Genomic DNA, 20,907 nt, shown 5'->3' with positions numbered 1-20,907 from the left:
TCAGAATCGCTCAATCTGAAAACTCCTTACGGATTCCGTAACCGTGATTTCAGATTAAACAAACCTATTTCTGAATTATCAATTCCTGAATTCAAAAATAGGTATGTTTAATCTGAAATCACGGTTACGAAATCCGTAATCGTGATTACAGATTAAACATACCTATTTCAAAATTATCAATTCCTGATTTAAAATTACCGACATATCTATTTTAAAATTATAAGTCCCTTACTTGGTCGTTAGGCAGTCAATGTCTCGCTGTGGCTGTTGCTGTTAGTTCTTGTTTTCATCTTGTGGAAGCAACATACAGTGCTCTTTACTTCCAGTGAAAGAAGAATAAGAAAAAAATTGTTCTTTACGCGTTTCTTTTCTCGCGAAGACGTCATCGTCGAGCTTTGTTCATATCGCATCGTGTTTGTGATTTGTGTTATTACGTGAAAATTTTCTTGTGATATAGATCAATATACGAAGGATATCTATTGACTTCGTGGGAATTCGCCGAATTTATCCCACGATTTGAAGGTAAGTGGTTAACTAAAAACACTGTTGTATTTTTGTTTTATTAATTAATTTAGCTAAGGTTACCAAAGGTAATTTTTTTGGATAAATGATGAAACCTACCTAAGGTAGTTAGTCCGTGACAATACAATTCAAAATTTTATACTCTAAATCAACGTGAAAACATCGGATTATTTACGGTTACAGGCTGAAAACTTTTTAATAGTTCTGTCCCTCAGACACAGAACAAAAGATAATTTTTTTATTTTTCTCCTCCATTTAGTCACTTCTTTACTCTGAAGAATTTGAGGCCCACGATTATTAGTAATCAAATTAACTAAATTAACTAAAAATAAAAGGAACAAAGAAAAAAATAGAGGAAAAAAATTTCAATTTTTATTATGAAGACTATATGTAAGATCTACTTTGAAATTATGAATTTGTTTCTCATATAATATTGAACATATTATAATTAAATGTGCTCATTACAATTAATTTATTTGACTATTTTTAATTATTTTCTTAGAATTACTTAAATTAACTAAAAATCGTAATTAGCTATTCTATATTTCAAAGATTTTTAACTTATACTAGTCAATTCTCTCAATTAGTTCTGTTGATTTTCAGTTACGTAAGAAGCAAAAGATTGTTGTTGAGGAGGACAGAAAAAATGCCAGCGTTTTGGTAATTGATGCCATCCTAGAAGAAGAGCCTTCAAGACTCATTGAATCCGCCTTGTTCTAACGGCTGGCCAACGAGTTGTGCGAGATATTCCCATCAAGAACATCTCCTGCGTCTTTTTTCCTGACCTTTTTACCGAAGACGCTCTTTCAAAGCAGAGAAACTTATCGGGGCCTCTCTACAAAGCCTACGTGAAAAAGAGAAATTTCGAAAGAATGGCGTGCTGCCGCCTTAAGCAAGATCGGCGTCTAGTCGGTCTTCTAGCAAGTCAACACCCACGGTGAAGGGTTGGTTCTTTGAAGAGAGCAAAAGCTCCGGACTCTACATCATGTGAGTATACATAACTTATGACATCAGTCCTGCCAGGCTAGAGGTACTAGTTAATTAACTTGAAATTGTCCTAATTTGTTAGACTTATAATTCTCCCATCCACTTCAGACACGAAAGAGACCAGGACAGTCGTAAACTTTCTGCAAAACAACGTCCATCTCTAGAAACCGGATTTTTGGCGAGCCACGAAAAAAGAGCGAAAGGGTATCCTTGCCGATAAAGGAATATTTAGCTATTTCCAAAAGTTTCCAGCCATACGAATTCAGGAAGGATACAGACTGGTAAGTATTTGTTGTACAGACATTAATATTACGGTAGAAGCACGGTAGAATTTTGTTGACTTAAGACAGCATTTAGTAAACACAAGCATAATATTCATATCACCGAACTCCAATCTTATAGGAATTGGACTTCACATGATGTGAACATAGTGCTTGTGTTTATTTAACGAAGTTAACACAATAGTTTTTACATTTTTTTCTTTATACAGCTCCTAGACGATTTCACGAGATAATTTCCCAAAAAGGAGAACAATCTCTTCGCCAGTATTGCCTTAGCAAAAGAGAAAATAATCAAATTGGCCAAACTAAAGTTAGCAAAACTCTCTGACCACCCACTCTTTACCACCCACCACGATCAGATTCTTATTAATCGCTCTTTTAACATTGTTTTTCGACAGAGCAAACTATCTAGGCGAGATGTTACCGAGACAACAGCAGCAACAACAAGCTTTAGGAATAGTTCCACAACAACAGCACCAGCAACAACATCATCACTTGTCCAGTTGTATGTCGACCGTACAACTCAAGTCGACGGCTGAACGAGACAACAGACGTAATCATCAGGTTTATACTAGTTCGCCCGTGAAGCAAGAAAATCACAAATCCACCGATCACGGATCTGGTACGTGTGTTCGCGAAGCAATGAGTTATTTGTGTAACGTGAATGCACCTTTACGAATGCTCTGTTATCCTTCACAGAAATGTATGAGATAAGTCCGTACGCCACGTTTAGCGTTCCCGGAAAAAGAGAACCGTTCGGTCACAACTGCGACGCTCGACTACACGATGCAATGCAAGACTTTTGGTCATTTGGAGAACATCAACACTATCGATTATGACAGATCCAGTGTGAAGTTCGAAAGGTAACTGGCTTCTTCCGCCGTTTCTTAACTTCTGACTTTTCGTGAAATCCGTTTCGCGTTTTTGCGTCCCTATTTTTCTCCTCTTCTCTTCCTCTTTCTGGTGTTCTTTGACGCGCAGGTCGAAAACACCAAGGTGGCACAAGCAACGCTACTTTCCGAGCATCGCGGAAGCCGAGAGCTAGCTGCGATCAAGTCGACAAGGCTCCGGGAGCGACACGTCCGGAAGCCCTTGCGGCGAATGCGCCGGGCCTAGTTATAGAGTGCCAGTAAAGCCTTGTAGAGGTACAATTATGTATTCCTACTCTCACGATTTTGTAGACAAAAAGAAATCGCATAGAAAAAAATTTATCGAGAAAACCAGCTGCACACAAATAAATCTGCGTGTATAACAACGCGATTCTCCTTACAGATGTATTTTTGCGAGGTGTCGAATCGAGTACGGAATCTAACAATGAAGGCTCGCCCTCACTCGCGAGACGACGAAGCCGACAGCCGAGCCGGTCTACTCGCAGGTAGCCAAGGTTTGTTTGTTTCCACATAGCACTCAGTCTTGACTATTCGATATCGGCCTCTTATCGTTTTCACACCGACGCGAGAAAGAAGCGCAATGACGCGAGTCATTTAGCAATTAGAAATTTTTCACGAGTGTCAAACATTTATTTATATTTATTTTATGATTATTATTGCAAGAGACATGTTAAAAATACATATATCCCGATAGAGTATGTTGTGATACATATATGACATATTGAGTTTTCACGTCATTACGTTTTCATTCTAGAGCCTCATATTTTATACGACGAAGGATACCAAACATTTAAGGATGTTCTAATATGTTCGCTATTAAAACATAACAAAAATTTCGTATTTTTGGGAAAAAATTTAACTAAACCTTTACGTGACCGATGAAAAAATTATCCTTACACGTATAAAAGATGTATTGTGTGTATGTACCTCATCCTATATATATTTAATTTAGATAATATCAAAGATAATGTTGATAATAACCATTAAATTAATCATCAATTTATAATTAATCATCGTGAAACATTATCTTACGAATAAGAGATTTGATTAATCGTATTTAGTTAAAGCTGCATTTTATTAATTTCTTAATTCAGGCAACGGTGTCACAAACTTTAAAGAAAAATTTTCCTTCTGACTCGACAAATGTATCCGCTGATCTGTTTGACAGTTCGGTGGAGGATATGACACTATTGCCGCCAACCGGGTTCAGTGACAGCCGCGAATTGAGCGACGTGGAGTGCGACCGTGACTGTGATCGCGAACGCGATCGCGAATGGCAAGGTTTATCAGCCGGGACCCGTCACTGCGGCAGTTTGGGCAAACTTCCGATTGAGGCCGTCGAATCTATGCTCGCTAGGTATCGGCACGAGTCTCCGTAAACAGGCATGCCAAGTACCAAGCAGCCGAGACCGGTCTAATCCTCGGAAATTTATTTGTTTGTATATAGGATGTCTCGCGACTATCGTTATACATATGTATAATATATGAGAATTTGAGGAAAAATAATAGTTATTTGGGATACTGATACTTTTTATATAATATCAGTAGTATGTAGCTAGCTGACGTTATTTGTCGTCAATTGTCATTTTAATGTCAAAATGACGACAAATAACGCTTGCTACCTGGCTTGTATTTAATAATATTATATGTTTCCATATATATACATTTATAGTAACATCAAGTAGATTATATTATTTAATAAAGCCTTTACTTATCAAGGTAAATAATATCAAATATTCAAGACGAGGAATAAAACATTCTCTGAATAAATTTGAAATATCATTGATTCATTTAAAAAATTACTACCATATACTCGCTTTGGTTTTGAAGAATGCGAGATACTTGAAAATTAATAAGAGAGAGAATTTAAATAAAATACTTTTAAAAACATATGCGTTATCTGTTGCAGATATCAGCAAAGGAAGGAGCAAGAGAGACAAGAATTCACTATACACGTATGATCGAGATTCGCTGGTTCGACTTGGTATCTTCGCCGAACGATTTAACATTATTTAGAAAGAGATGACGAGTCGTCTCTTTTCTTGAAACTATCCGTCGCCGTTGGAGAAAATTTTAATGTGTTGAAAAGAGTGCGTGAGAGACAATTTAATTTTTAATGGAGGTGGATACAAGAGACTCTCAGATCCATTTGTGTCGAAGAGGCGTCTCAATAACTGATCTGCGTTGCGCCAAATACTGCCGTTATTATACACAAAACATAGCCTTCGTATATAACCCTGTATGTGCCACGTATGTAATGCCGAATTTCGAAAAAAAAAAAGAACACCAAATCCTGTCGGCGATATACACATGATGCAATTAAGCAATCGAGAAGTAACGGAAGCATTCGATTAACTGTACGTTTTTGATAGCATTTATCCTTTCTATCACCGAATTACGATTACATTGTCTTACGATTACCGTACGGAACGTGATTATACGATAAAAAAAAGTCTGATTGACCGATCCATTACTTTCGCGACAACCAATTATTGATATACAGGATGAAGGTGAACGCCAACTTCCATGCGAGTACCTCCGCTTCACTAGTGCGATCTACTTATTAATGAGCTATTCTACGTATGATTATAGGAACGACCGATTATTCGCGGTAATGAGTATTGCATTTTAAAAGATTTTAAAAAACACTGCAACGACCGCAGCGTTACACGTTACACGTTACCCCCGTAAAAAATCTGAAGAAAAGCTACGAGCTCGTTCTGGAAAGTGTAAAAGGTGAGTCACATGATTCTTGATGTGCTCAATTAAGAGGCATTTTTACCACCCTAAATCAACCTTGATTTTTTGGAATATTAATAATTTTTAAAACGATACCTTTCCATATTTTTTCTAATGCTTGTTGGTTACACTTTGCCTTAAAGTCCATTTTTACTTTGTGTTTTTTAACATTTTGTGCAGTTTTCACTTCAGTCATATTTCTGCTACTACACTACTACTTTGAAACTTGCGTTACTTATTTTTTTTGTGTTTCTTTTCAGGGGAGGACCCGAAAACTCGAAACAACGCACTTATCCTCCTGCTGCCCCTCATTACCCCGTCGCCCGGGAACGTAGGCGGAAAGAGTGGCGCTAAGAAGACACCAACGAAGTCGACAAACGTCGAAATCAGGGATCACTTCGTGACACTGCTACATGACGACGCACACATCCAGAAAGTGGTAATCCTAAGAAAGGAGGCTCTCCAATCTGCAGGTGAAATTTTTTAGCCGTGTATGTTTGCCACGGGGGAATGGAAGATAGTTAAATCTGCATGGGTTGTCAATGAAACGTTCTACAAAAAGATATCCTTTGTATTTGATTTTATATAAGAAATGTATCAATTTACGTAATAAACATATCATTAATAAATGGTTTGGATAAAAGATGCAAGTTTTAAATTTTGATTTCCTGCTACCCATAAAGAAGGAAAGATGTTAGGTCTTAAGAAATTTAGCTCGTATATCATGTATTGTTTTTATTATATGTATTGTTGCTCTTGGATGTGGGTGGATATTCAATATAACATTTAAAAAGGAATGGCTCTTGACTGAGATTCAAACTTGAATAATTTACATCTTCTGTTTCAGTTTCTCACTTTACTAAATTATCTTAATATCTCTGAAGCCTATTAATTAGAGTAAAAAAATTGTTCTAATCTGGAATTACTTAGACAATTTCTTTACACCAGTTCATAAGCTTCAGAACTATTAAGATGGTTTAGTAAAGTGGGAAACTGAAATAGAAGATGTAAATTATACAAGTTCAAATCTCAATCAGGAATTATTTCTCTTTTTGGGTTACATTGGAAACAACCCACGGTTTACAGACTACCTACATGTGATTAAGCTTAGGACTGAATTTTAGTTAAGAAAACCGAAAAATGGAAAGAGTAAACTAGAATTACAGCTATTTGTAACTCAAATCTCTGATGCTAACTGTACCCGACATCTTTACCTATGGGGTAACGCCACTCTAGAGTCCCAAAAAAAGCGAATGTTTGATCATTTTTTTCAGAAATACAATAATCATAAATGAAAATCGGTTTAATTCTATTTATTATCTATATATTAAAGTATAAAAAAAATTTTTTTTATTGACAAAATGGCGGCGTTAGAGCCATTGATCCAAAGTGCCTTTTTGCGGAAGTCGTCCAACGGGCGGAATCGAAGCTCCTATAATTTCTGAGCTGGAACAAAAATTCAAAGATTTTCGAAAAAATATATAAGATTTTCTATAGAAGTACGTATGGATTTTGCGATAAGTTGAACAAAACTTTTTTTATAAACCAATTTTGTGCAAAATTTTTTAGCAAAAAATGAAACATTTTTTTCCAGCATGCACCATTCTTACAAAAAATGAGATTTCGCAATTCCCATACGTACTTCTATAGAAAATCTTATATATTTTTCAAAAATCTTTGAATTTTTGTTCCAACTCAGAAATTATAGGAGCTTTGATTCCGCCCGTTGGACGACTTCCTCAAAAAGGCATTTTGGATCAATGGCTCTGGCGCCGCCATTTTGTCAATAAAAAATTAATAAAAAAAATTTTTTTATACTTTAATATATAAATAATAAATAGAATTAAACCGATTTTCATTTATGATTATTGTATTTCTGAAAAAAATTATCAAAAATTGGCTTTTTTTGGGGACTCTAGAGTGGCGTTACCCCTTAAAATGAGTTCAGCCGTACTCAAATTTTTGCTTACATTACCTGATTCTTTAGTTAGATATTTCAGTTAGTAGGTAAGTTTCAACTCAAATTTCTTATAAGACTGGTCGATGTCTTCATTTACATATTCCTCAAATGAGGTTACTGGATGCGCTCATCGTCGTTGTCTAACTGAGATGTGCAATTATACTGCAACAGCAACGTTCGATAACAAAACTGTGTTTAAACTAGTTTAAAGGACTCGAGATGTCTTCTCATAACCAACATTCACACTTAAGTCAATTTTTAGGTTTTTTAACTAATCCTATTCCTCTGACGTCATCATTTTGATGATGTATTTCTAGTCCAAATACGAGGTTACGTAAAATTAGGGTTATGAGCAATCCAAATAATTTGATTATTAATCCTGGGCCCCAAAGTGGGCGACTTAACCGTTTTTATTTTTCCCAGAGGAGTACGTACGTTCCGAGGTAGATACCTCTCGCGATCGCGTTTCGAATTTCGAGGGTTAATGCAACGACACACGAAGGCTCGAACATGAGTAGTGAGGGCTATGTTCCAAAATTCATTGTCAGCCCTAAAAATCTACAGTATACGTTACGTATACTATACACAAAAAAAAGATTATTCTTAATTTGAATATATATTTAGTTTCAACGAGGAAATCTTGAAATAAGATTATATTGCATTGAAAGAAGAAAATTTGCTTCAATAAAGTAATTTTACATAACGAAATGATTACGCTCGATAAAGCAACAGCTGAGTAATGAACAATGGCCAATTTCGAGCATTAATGGATGTTAGAAATATATTTAATAATTATAATATACAATCGAGTTAGTTTACGTTTTAGTTACGTTAGTTTACGTTAGTTTACGGAATTTTAATTTTGATACAGTTGCCACTAAGTTGGTCGGGCGACAAATGGCTGACGATCGCTTCAGTTTCATGGACATACATAAGTCTTGCAACACAGGAAACGGCTATTTCAGCCTGTAATTTGACTAACAATCGACGATATATTCTGACTTCAACATGACTAATTGTCTACAGACATGGGTGAGATTTGATTGGAAATCGTAGCGCCGGATCGTACCCGAGTCTTTTATTGTTAATGCGGTATTATTTATGATTTAATGTTCTGAAGAAGGCCAAGTATGGCTCGAAACGTAAACTAACTCGATTGTATATTATAATTATTAAATATATTTCTAACATCCATTAATGCTCGAAATTGGCCATTGTTCATTACTCAGTAATTTTATATAGTTCAACAAAGAAAAATATATTCTTAATATTTAAGAATAATTTTCTTGAATAAAAAGAGAAAAAATATTGGATAGAGTGTAACGTATTTTCAAATCAAAAATTATAATTTTCTTAAAATAAGATCAAGTAATTTCTATTTAATTATTTCTTTTTCTTAAAAAGCGAAAAAATGTTGGATCAAAAATAACATTCTTAAATCAAAGATTGTGTGCATAGCGCACATGTTGATACAGGTCTGCAAAGATCACTTGTCTACACGGGTCGACGAAAGACACAGCAAAGTCGCGAAAGTGATTGTGAGATTTCAACATTTCGTGAGATTGTAATGGAGAATTTGTTGCTATAATGGGGACTGGAAAGCTTAATTGCAACTTTTAAAGGTAAGTATTATACATGTAATATCCAGTATATGCGTACAATGGTTTGTTTCCAGAAAACAATCCTACGCAATTCAACCTTACATACTTACTGAAGGGCCGTCTCTACACGAGATAAGAACAATTTATATTATTGTAAATTGTACTACTAAGTATCAATTTGAAATAATACAAAATTTAATACAATTCTTTTCTTCGGGTTTTATTAATGCATATTCTCATATTCTTAAATTAAAAAGTAAATTCTGTAAATCAAAATATTTGTATCAAATTCAGACTTATTTACGATTATAAAACAAAGAAAAATTAAAATTCAAGTTAGTAATTTTTTATTTTAGTTGAAATGTACGTTTCTGTATATATTGTTCAGCCATTTTTCTTGATAAACAATTATTGTTTTTTATACATATATTGAGTATTAAGAAAAATGGCTAAATAATATATGCAAAAACGTAAGTACCATTTCAAATTAAGTAGAAAATTACTAACTTGAATTTTAATTTTTCTTTGTTTTGTAATCGTAAATAAGTCTGAATTTGATACAAACATTTTAATTTACAAAATTTACTTTTTAATTTAAGAATATGAAAATGTGCATTATATTGTTACCTTAACATTAAAATAAAAAATCACTCACCGGCCGATGCGCAACAGCGGAGTTGTAATCAACTACGTTGATCAGATAAATTATCTGAAACATACAAATATTTTTATATTAAAGCATTGCAGTGTCCAAGATAATCGATACTTGTATTGTACCGATTGTACGAGTAATGAATTAATGATTCGAGTATAATGTAAGAGCGAATCACGTCGCGCTTGAGAAAGTGGTGGAATCCGCCACGGGACAGCAAAATAATAAACGAATATTACTCACCTTACGGTCGTTCCGCCGTTGCTCGATGCCTCCCAGGCCCCCTCCTCCTCTCCGTGATCCTTCACCAATGTGCATCTCCGTCGACGCACTCACTCACGATATTCACGAGCGAAAATCGACGATATCGTCGCTCATGATCGCGCGACACTTTGCACGGCACTCCCGGTATTAATCTCGCGACGCGGCGCGTACTTTATTACACGATGATGGAAGGATTGCCAGACGTCGGAGATGCCTGTATACGATCCGCTCGACGATCCCGTCGGCCCGTGATGCCCCGCAGATAGACGCGACGAGCGAGTCTTACATGGCGGAGAGAATTTCGTAAGTCACATGGCCAACTTTACTCGCCAGGAACAACCGTCGCGTGGACTGCTTGTCAGGCGATTTTGCTTAACTGTAATCATAAATCATCGATATATGTACATACATATACACCTATATTTTCTAACTTATTAAACTGCGCGTTGATTCTTTGTCGGACTTAAAAAACTTTATTTTAATATTTTTAATTTTAATATTCTATTTCAAATCTGATCAATTAATTTTAATATTTTAATAGTTTTCTATTATACCAAAAGATATTCAGAAATCAATCGATTGATATGAATCCTTTACAGGTATATTAAATATGAAAGATAAGACGAAAAGATATAATAAGTTCTCGCCCTAGAAGTACATCTACTTATTCAGTGACGTTTAAAAAAATCGCCGACGGATGACGAATGAGTAAGAATAGTAGGTATCGAAGTGTACCTGCTGTTTTTACTTATACTGTGCAATAGAGCTGTTTTCTTTAGCTGCAGTACAAATTTTGGATTTAAGGTAAGTGTTACATACAAGAAAGCATTAGAGAGTGAAAGAGGATAGATAAAAACTGTTACAAAAAAAATACAGAATACGCAGCTGAAGAAAACGGACTTGATGCGATAAGGCGGAATAGAAGCTAACGAAAAACGAAAAACGGAATCCGCTTGGCCCATATAGATAACGAATAAATGCCAAAAGCTAGGAAAATCTTACTTTTAAACCCGGGTTAGCACTAGTTATGTTGGTGGTGGCCACTGCTCGCCGCTGACTGTCTTTCGTGTAGCGTCCTTTACACCAGTGGCAGCGAACTGTTTGCCTGCGTTCGATTGCATTCAAATGCGTGCGTGTGCGGTCACCGATTAAATTCGGCCAGAATTCAGTCAAATCAGGTTGTGCCGGACGACGGGGCGAAACGAAAAAAAAAAGAAAAAAAGGATGATAGACGGCTATAAATGTTTATGTCAACTACTGCATGGCATACGGAAGTGCATACGGCTAATTTTTATGTGAAGATGACAAACGCGAGAGAGAAAAAGACTCACCTCTTCGTGACTTTGTTCACGTTCGATATTAGCCAGACTGGACCGCGAGCCACGTCTGGTAGAGATCTTTTCGTCGCCCAGCAGCTGTGTTACTTGTGCCTTGTTATCCAGCTCTACCAGCTCTACGAACTGCAAAAAAATAAAAACAAATGGTTATATTATGAATCCATATTATTAAATTAATTCAATCAAATTTTAATTTCTATATTACTTTTTATTGTATATGTGTATATATATATATATATATATATATATATATATATATATATATATATATATATATATATAAATTGGTTTCAGCAACACGTTTGCATGATTTTGCTCACTCACGCTTTGCTATCAGAGGTTAAATAATTTTAAATGTTTAGATTATCAAGTATTAAAAATTAAAACCATATAATCAAACTTTGCAAATTTAAAATTAAAATTAATAATTCCTTTTGTAATTCTCGAGCTAGAGAATTACAAAAAGAATGTTAAACATTATTTAAATATTAATTAAGATTGTAAAATTCTACAATATGACATCATAGCAATGTCAGCGGAGCGCGATTTATGCCAGCACCATTCAGGGCTGCGTTTGCATTCCCCACCCGAGTGCTAAAAATCCAATAGTATATGCACTGTTAAAAAAATCTGTATTAAAAATAATATAAAAATGTAGGAAATTTTTATCCAGGCACCGCATATAAAATTTCAAATAAGAAGTTGAAAATTAAAGGAGTAGTATTTCGAAAATAAAAATATCGAGCAGTAATATTACTATGCTCAACTATTTGAAAATTCATATATCTGTAAAGGAATTTTGATCTTTAAGCATATTTAAATTAAACAGGTTTTCTAATTTTCATGAACATAAACTTAATTTAAATATACTTAAAGATCAAGATTTCTTTACAAGTATCTGATTTTTCAAACAGATGTACATAGTAATATTACTACTCTTTACTTTTATTTTCTAAATACCACCCCTTTAATTCAACTTCGTATTTGAAATTTCATATACGGTATCTGCATAAAAATTTCCCACATTTTTATATTATTTTTAATACAGATTTTTTTAACAGTGCACATACTATAAAATTTTTAGCACTCGGATGGGGAATCCGAACGTAGCCCAAAAAGAGTGTGAAATGAGGAGTGTTGCGAATAAGAGAACGACTTCCGTGGCCAGTAATGAATTGCATCGGGGCTCAATGTCGAACGACGGTTTCACGTACACTGTCAGAATTCGAATCGATCGAAAATCTTGATTTATCCGAGGATTTATCTATTGTCTGCCGCAAACGCGCGATACGGAAATCTTGCAAGAGCATCGACTTGATGCCCTTTCGACGGAGATCTTGTCCACGAAGCAGACGACGATCGCGAACGCGACGCGATGATAGTGATCGGAGGCGAGCTCACATGGTGAGCAGGAAGGTCATCCTCGAAGATAGCAGTTGACCGCTCTTGGCGACTCGGAGTATGAAGTCGTGCTTCTCCCGGTTGAGCGGAGAGGCACGTGTTAAAGAACGTTTCGGGTTCCTTGCGACAATCACGCACTTTTAACAATTTAATTGGGCGGCAATGCCACGCATGAATCGGTGGAAAAACCACGCACACAGAATATTTGCCGTTTTACCGAAATCACTTGATTTGGAGACGTGCGAAACGAGTCTGACACGAGGCCGTTCTCTTCCGCCAGGAAAGTTCTCGAGAGATCCGGGAAACGGAGGAGAGATCCGGAACGCGGCGCTCTCTGATTGATCCGATAATTGACGGCGTTGCGCGAGGGGCGCAGTTATCGCGAACAAAGACACTGAGCGTGTCCGGAGTTGCGCCGTGCTCTGATTCTCGCCGGCATGCTCGCACCTGTGCGTGGGGTGGCATCGACGCGTGATCAACCACGCGGGGCGGCGTGATCGACAACCCCGGATCGAATATGCCACGCGACTGACGACAGGCACGTAGCGGTCAGCCTCGCGGCCCGATGCTTACATCGAGATTGTTTTTTTCGGTTTTTTTCTTAGCACTAATCTTTTAATTGGCTTTATAGAAATGCAAAATTCTTGTCTAGAATTAAAGTACGCATCAAAATCTAGGTCATGGTGGTTGAATTTATATGTAGTGGTCGTCACGTATAACAAAAAATATTAATTTTTTTTCGTTTTCGATATAAATTCGACCACCATGACCTAGATTTTGATGCGTACTTTAATTCTAGACAAGAATTTTGCATTTCTATAAAGCCAATTAAAAGATTAGTGCTAAGAAAAAAACTGAAAAAAACCGCGGCTAGGATCACGGCTTTAGGATCACCTTAACAACCATTAACATTGAATATATTATAGTTGAATAAAATGTTTAAAATCCGATTAATGTGTTTAAAATTTCTTTACACGAAGGGATATTAAAAATATAACTGACAAACTCAAGTCCAAATTATTTATAATAATAATAATTATATGCATTTAATTTAAGTTTTACACATTTATATATATTTAATTTAATAGTTTTTATACTTTAAATAATTAAATCTTAACATTTTACGTAAAAATGTTTAGAGAAATATTTATTTTAAAATATATTTTTGATAATTTTTAGCCGCAAGTTTAAAAAAAAATAACGAAAATGTACTAATAAAATGTAATACACTTACATGTTCGGCTAAATCGACTCCAAGTTCCTCTTGTAACAATAATGCTTCAGCAAGTAGTTCTTCGAATTTGTTGGCTTCCATTTCTAAAGTAGCCAATAAATGTTCTTCTCCTTCGATCCCACCTTAAACAAATGCAGAAAATGCTTTTAATAATTTTATTATTGTAATGTTATTTTTAAGATAAAAGAAAATAAGAGAGTAATTCATAAATTATAAATAGGAGAATGCACTTATATGTAGAAAAAAAATTAACGCATAACTTTTTATCGTTAGAGAAGATACAAGTTGACGCCGATAAAACCTATTACTCTTGGAAACAACAACTTAGAATATGGAGTAGTACTATGAATTAAATAATTCTCTCTGATGAAGCAGTATTTAATACTAGAGATAGGTACGATAGCAATGTAAAATACAAATTACCTATAGAATCATATACAGTGCATTATAAACTTTGATAATATAAAAACAATAAAATGTTTTTAATTATAAGATTATGAGCAAATAAAGGAATTCAACGAAAAAAAGAACAAAATATGTTAAAATATGTTTATTAGAATAGCATTATGTATTATATAAAAATAAATTATAAAAAGAAATAAATAATGGTACAAAAAAATTCTACATCACAAAATATAAATAGAGATAATAAGTGAGTTTTTTAAAAACACCACTTGTAAATATAAAATAATACATTGAAAAGCACTATTACAAGATCTCTTCTATATAAGATTTAATTTTACCTGTATCTAACGATGGTTGTAAATGTTCAGGCAATGATGCCTTGCTTTCCGATTTTTGTTCGTTTTCACTTCCTGATATTATACTGTTACCTCCATCGAAGTTTACGTGTGGTTCTGGCTGGACAGACTGTTCAGAAGCATTAAATATTGTCTTTTTATCAGCAAGATTAGAAGTATTCTGTACTACGTTTGAATCGGCAGAGATGCCAATATTCAATGAAACTGCTGTGGAAATGGAACCGATTGACGATCCAGACTATTACTGTTGCGAAAGGTGTAGACGGAGTCGTAGGTGTTGCAGGGTTATCTGTAACCTTTCCGTCACTATTCGAACCTACACGTCGAATTATATCCGGTGTTGAAAAAAGCGCGGGACCCAAAGTATCAGCTGCATAGTCTGGAGCCTTTCGATTATCTTTTTTAGGCTTTTTCGCACCTGTAACAAATGTTTCAAATGTAACTTAATGTTATGTAGCTCACTTTAATTAATTCTTAATTAATTAAATCCGTCTATACGGATCTGTGAACTTATTCGAGATTTTCATTTTGCATATAATAGAAAAAAGAAAATATCTTATTAATTATTTCGAAATTATTTAATTTTCAGATCGAATTAATTTCTAAATTGAGCAAGACATAATTATATTAACTTCTTACTTAATGGTGATCTTCTTGATGTTAGCAAACACCAATAAGTAAAACATTATTCTTCGCATATTTTTCCCGATTTATCGTTAATCAACTTCAGTCGGATTTCCGGCAGATGCAAAAAAAAGTAACATGTGACGCAGAAACAGCAAGAAACGTTAGTTACGCTCTATGTGCGTTGAACCAATTTCAGAGATGTTTCAATGTAAAGGGAAAGAATAATAGCATGGCGGTGAACTAAATTTATATCCCTGCATCCAATTTCTACAACGGTATATAGTCTGCGCTGTAGTAGACTTCGGCCCGTATTCTCAGTTCACTTTTATCGATAAATGCGCGCATTTATTTCTAAGACTGTACAGTACATGTAACGTAAACTATACATATGTTAAAATGCGCGCATTTATGATAAAAGTGAACTGAGAGTGAGTGAACGGGCCATTGTGTTTATTGCTTCGTACGCTTTGATGTCATCATATCATGCGGCGAGACAGCGACCGCGACAGTGCGACTATATTGTAGCAGGGATGCGATGCGATGTCGTCGTTTTACAAACAGATTCGAGTAACGATTTTTAACAGTTTAACATCCAGCACGACATATTTTGACCAAGTGTCGTGCTCGACGTAACTGTTAAAAATTGATTTTAAAAATCGTTAATCGCATCGGAACTTTTCTTAAAACTAATAACTATAAAACACTGAACTCTTCTTATAGAACTGTCGAAACTAATTGTTAGAACCGCGGAAAATCATTAGCGCGACACTTCTCGCGAAACGTCGTGCTGGACGCGGATAAAAATTGTTCAAAAAGTGTTAATTGAAGGAATATTGATTTGAAATTGTATAAGATGTGTGGAATTCGATTAAAACTATCGGGAACTCTCGTCAAATATAATATTCAACACGTTTTGATACTTCAGAGGATGGTCGTGCTAGATTCGCGAAGTTAACACATTTTTTCTATTTCGATTTTTTTAAATAAGGAATGTGGAACTCGTTTATTTTTTATCATGTTTTAATACGTAGAACTATGAAAAGTGTTATTAGAACTCTCGGTATATTTTTGAAATTATTATCGTAGAATGTCGGGCCAGTTTCACAGATCCGAGAAATCGTAGTTCGCATATATCACACGCGAAACTCCCCTCGATACATCATTCAAAAAAGTGATAATAATAATCGCGACCGATCGTAATTCGTCCATATCTCACCATTATTTTACGTTAACGCTCGCGCAACTTACGATAATTCCCTTATTTACGTGTTATCGAATTATCGGAAGTTACTACATATCCCCGTTTACGCGGAGAAATTATCGTAAGTTACTACAGAAGTAACGCTTGCGTATAAATAATATTTGTCCCGTCACCCGAAAAAAACGACCTCGACGAGCGTCTTCCAGGAAAACGGCACCGACGGGAAACATGGCGGATGTATATCGCGCTTGCGACGAAAACCACGCGAGCTTCTCGACGGGACGACATCGACATGGTGATCGCATTCGCGAGCGCAATTACTCGCGTCAAACAAATATGAAGCGTTGCGTACTTACAGGAGAGGCGAGGCACGATACTCCGATGTCTCCGGCTCCGGATGACTTCGATGTAAAACTGTCTCGAACTAACGCCGGCTTCGATCGCGGGTCGATATTCCAGGGATTCCACCGTCATGCGCGAGACACGGCGACGAGAAAACGCAGGCTCTGCAAGCGTCGCGTACATCATGCTGGACGACGATTAACCCGCATTTTTCGCGATAAGCGGCCTTGTTTCTAATTACGAGAGATTGTCGAACGTACCGATTCTCGCGGACACCGGCCCGCGGCCGTCGGTCGAGACTCCCTCACCGCCGTGTCCCCTCCGTAATCCGTTCAATCGAGAGCAATTACACACATCACGCAGAATCACGCTCGCTCGCGGCCGAATGCGATTACGATCGAAGCTGATCGAAGGATCCACGCCGCGTCGTGACGTCGCAGCCGTATCGCGCGGTGTCCTGATGGGAACTGGGAACTAGGAACTGCTGGGAACTCATGGGAACTGTTCCCCACCCCTTACATTCCTTCGCGCGGCTCGCGGCCGTCGCAGGGCGCAGTGTACTTGCCGAAATTACTATACGCGCGCGATAACGAAAACACGCGATTGGCCCAAATCAGGGATGAGCATGAATGACATTCCATGATTGACGATTAATAAATAAAAATTTATTCGTTATTCTCTTATCCATTGAATATTAATAATATCAATTAGATAGTTTCATATAAAATACATTTATAATGGTTAAACTTTTTAATTTATTGTTCAAGTAGCAAAAAATACGAAAAAGAGAAAAAAAATAGAATCAATTGTGACAAATAAGACATTGATAGTTTTACAATATAAAGCTTTTATTTAATTTTATTTTTCTCATGGTAATCATATCGCATAAGCACTGAAAATCTGAGCAAGATATTTGTGTCTTATATACATTTATGTCATATCTCTGTCTAATTGATATTATTAATATAACATATCCTTATAGTATTTTCTATCATGTTTCCTCAAAAAAATTTGTATTTTATCTGTGTATAGAGAATGCTCAGCAGAAAGTGGAATATTTCTACCAAATATAAAGGTAATTTATTATTCACAGAAATCTTTTTATTATCCACACATTATCACTTATTAAATCTACCAGTGAAATACATTCTTTATTATATTTTTTATTTATGCTTACGAGATTATCTGAACTGAATTTTAGACAACTGAGATATCTCACAATATTTTCTAACAGAATAGCAAAATGTGCTCGATATAACTATTCTGTGAATTTTGCACGCGGTGCATTCTTACACAATAAATCGACCAATACTTATACTTATATATTATAGACTTCCAGAATTATATATTAAACCTAATTTTGAAATAAATAACCTATTTATTTTAAGGCAATGGATCTTTGAAGTGTTATATATTTCTTTATAGTATTATATTCTTTCTTTGATGCATATATTTATATACATACATTTTTTACAACACAACACAACAACACAACAACAACATATCAGATATATATTATATACAATTTATCTTCACAGATCTATTACCTCAATTTAATAGAAAATAATTTATGACTCACCGATATGATGGCGAAACAGCGGCAGTTGCAATGCAAACTGTGTCGAAAACTGCAAAACACAAATGTATTTGAATTAGAACAATGCACGGAATAATTGCTATTTCAAAAAATGATTATCACAGGCATAAAATAATTGTATTTCCGAAAAAGAGTTTTTCTTAAGTATACAAGCTTTTGGGAACTTTCCAGCAATAAGCGACACAAGTCGACACAAGTGTCGTTTGTGTCTCTGAATTACTCATTGCCAAAAAAGAAAGAATAGTTGCTTTCCATTTACATCAAAACTCAGATAATTCTCATTTGTGACGTCACAACTCAGTTAAATGCACGTTCTTTTTGCATGCTGGCAAGTGAGATGCAACTGAGTTTTTATCCACAATCGAGACCATGTGCTTTAATGAATGTAATAAACTTACGGAAGTTAGAGCTACCCGAGCTACCATATGCTACCATAGACATTTCTAAAAAAAATTATGGACCTTTGATCGCGTATAAAGCTGGGTCTAATCAACCAAATCTTAAAGTATTATACATATATAAAATAGGGGTAAAAAAGACTGAAGAAAAAGACTGAATAGAATTAGAAATAACCTGATATCTCAAAATTTGCGGAAGTTGGAGCAGCCACGGATATTTCTTAAAAAATTCAAAATTTTATAAAGAAATAAGCTTTTATACCGATCACCGCCAAATTTAATACCAACTTTTCTTTAATAATACTCTACGTTAAAACAAAATTAAGCTCAATATTTCAAAATTTGCGGAAGTTAGAGCAATCATTTCTCAAAAAATTCAAAATTTATAAAAAATGAACCTCTTTACTAATCATCGCCAAATTCAATACCAACCTTCCTTTAATAATACTCTACATTAAAAAAAAAATTGAGCCTAATATCTCAAAATTTGCAAAAGTTAGAGCATATACGGACAACAAAAGTGTTACATACACACACATACACGGACATTTTTTTAAACGTAATTTTTCGACGTTTTAGAACACTGAATATATTAGCATCAAAAACTCAAAAAACAATCTTTTCTTTCTACCCCTATTTCGTATATAATTCTTTTAAATTTGATTGATAAGACCCAACTTTATATGCAATTAAAGGTTCATATATAAAATTTACGAAAACAATAAAGCTTCTTCTATGAGGAAGCAATAGATCTCATACAATCAAAAATATATAATAAGGAGTAACAATATTTCTCAATTATTGAATGTTATTTAAATGATGAATATTACAAGTAATCTTCGCTACAGCGGGATATATACATATGTATATTATCGCGTATATGGAACGAAGTAAGAAAACGTAATTTTGTTTTTTATTTTATAGTCTGTACTTGAAAAAGCCGAGCGATCAAAGCCAGAAGAAAGATTCAAGATTTTGTACAATATAATTGAATCGGCACTGGCTAAGATAGAAGGATACATTAAGAAAACACAATGTAAAAAAGGTAATAAATACCATAAGATTTCCTTAATATAACTGTTTGACTTTCGCACTTTAAAGCAAAAGCAGACGACCCAAAATATATAAATACTTTAATCTCAAATTCTCATAACTCTAAAAATCTCAACATTTACAAGTCAAGGGATGGTTGTCCCCTTATAAGTGACTTGAAATAAATATAACTATAAACTGAAGTAAATTACACTCAATAAAATATAATACAAATTGAGGGATTATATATTTTAGTAAAATAATAATTTAGGACTCTCGAAATTGGAAATTTGTAATAGGATGGCATAAGAGTCAAACGCAGTTGTCTCTGTACGTAGATGATCAGAATCACTATATATTTCTCACTATATATTTTTATATATATTTATCACTGTATATTTATCACTATATATTTTAGGTAAAGATTTGGCCACGTTTTTTGGAAATTTATAGTGTATATATGTATATGTTTTTGATTCGCACACTGTAAGCCAAAATATTTGGCATAAAAAGTAACCGCGCCTATAAAGGCCAATCTTTAACCGAATGTAATATGAATGTTTCAGACTTTGCAAAGAGAAAATTTCAAGAGATACATAAAAAATGAACGACATCATTTTTATAATATGGTGAAATTTTCTTATAATGTGGTCCACCATCAAGACGACAACAACTGTGTAAGTATATGTCTAATTTGATTAATCGATAATTTTATTTTAAAGCTCAATATATCACTCACGCAAAGTAGGCATCAATGCGTATCTGTGACAATATTTTCGTATTTCAGAAATATTTTTTTGAAATATATACAGGAATAAAAATATTCCTCAATCACAGAAATATTATTAAAATATAATGTATATTACAAGTAATCTTTGCGATAAGCGGATCGTCACGTATATTTGGTGAAGTAGGAAAACAAAATTTTATGTTTTACTTTACAGCTTGTACATAAGTGAAAAAGGAACCGACAAAACAAATGAAGAGGGAAATCTTTGGCTCTCGTACGAGTTTACTAAGATTGAAATATCATTCTCGCAAATATCATGCACGCAACTATCCAACGGAATTCGGATCGCCC

The 20,907-nt window shown here is 34.7% G+C and overlaps 2 protein-coding genes across 4 annotated transcripts in view; one reads left to right on the top strand and one right to left on the bottom strand.

The window, feature by feature from the left end:
* Positions 1-17,445, bottom strand: part of LOC139810405 (uncharacterized) — a 325,546-nt gene extending 308,101 nt beyond the window's left edge. For 2 of the 3 annotated variants that reach the window (XM_071773935.1, XM_071773936.1), the window contains exons 1-8: positions 16,814-17,445; positions 14,950-15,047; positions 14,612-14,738; positions 13,869-13,990; positions 11,228-11,356; positions 10,899-11,001; positions 9,876-10,272; positions 9,636-9,689 (exon numbers count right to left, since the gene is read on the bottom strand). In XM_071773935.1, the coding sequence (XP_071630036.1) occupies positions 10,975-11,001; positions 11,228-11,356; positions 13,869-13,990; positions 14,612-14,738; positions 14,950-15,047; positions 16,814-16,985 (675 nt within the window). In that variant the 5' untranslated portion in view covers positions 16,986-17,445 and the 3' untranslated portion in view covers positions 9,636-9,689; positions 9,876-10,272; positions 10,899-10,974. The other variant, XM_071773934.1, reaches the window with a different exon arrangement.
* On the top strand, positions 1,373-4,750 carry LOC139810407 (uncharacterized). Its single transcript, XM_071773937.1, has 9 exons — positions 1,373-1,509; positions 1,592-1,790; positions 2,000-2,100; positions 2,189-2,412; positions 2,490-2,653; positions 2,772-2,935; positions 3,063-3,174; positions 3,849-4,037; positions 4,590-4,750. The coding sequence occupies exons 4-5, from the start codon at positions 2,208-2,210 to the stop codon at positions 2,627-2,629; spliced, it is 345 nt and encodes a 114-aa protein (XP_071630038.1). The 5' UTR covers positions 1,373-1,509; positions 1,592-1,790; positions 2,000-2,100; positions 2,189-2,207; the 3' UTR covers positions 2,630-2,653; positions 2,772-2,935; positions 3,063-3,174; positions 3,849-4,037; positions 4,590-4,750.
* Positions 17,446-20,907: the final 3,462 nt, after the last annotated feature.

The sequence above is a fragment of the Temnothorax longispinosus genome, chromosome 3, assembly GCF_030848805.1.
Source record: "Temnothorax longispinosus isolate EJ_2023e chromosome 3, Tlon_JGU_v1, whole genome shotgun sequence".
NCBI classification, from domain to species: Eukaryota; Metazoa; Arthropoda; class Insecta; order Hymenoptera; family Formicidae; genus Temnothorax; species Temnothorax longispinosus.
This window is presented reverse-complemented; position numbering and strand designations above follow the sequence as displayed.

Coding starts and splice junctions, on each gene's coding strand:
- LOC139810407 (XM_071773937.1), top strand. CDS start 2,208: ATGTTACCGAGACAACAGCAGCAACAACAAGCTTTAGGAATAGTTCCA. Junction 2,413..2,489: donor ATCCACCGATCACGGATCTG/GTACGTGTGTTC, acceptor TATCCTTCACAG/AAATGTATGAGATAAGTCCG.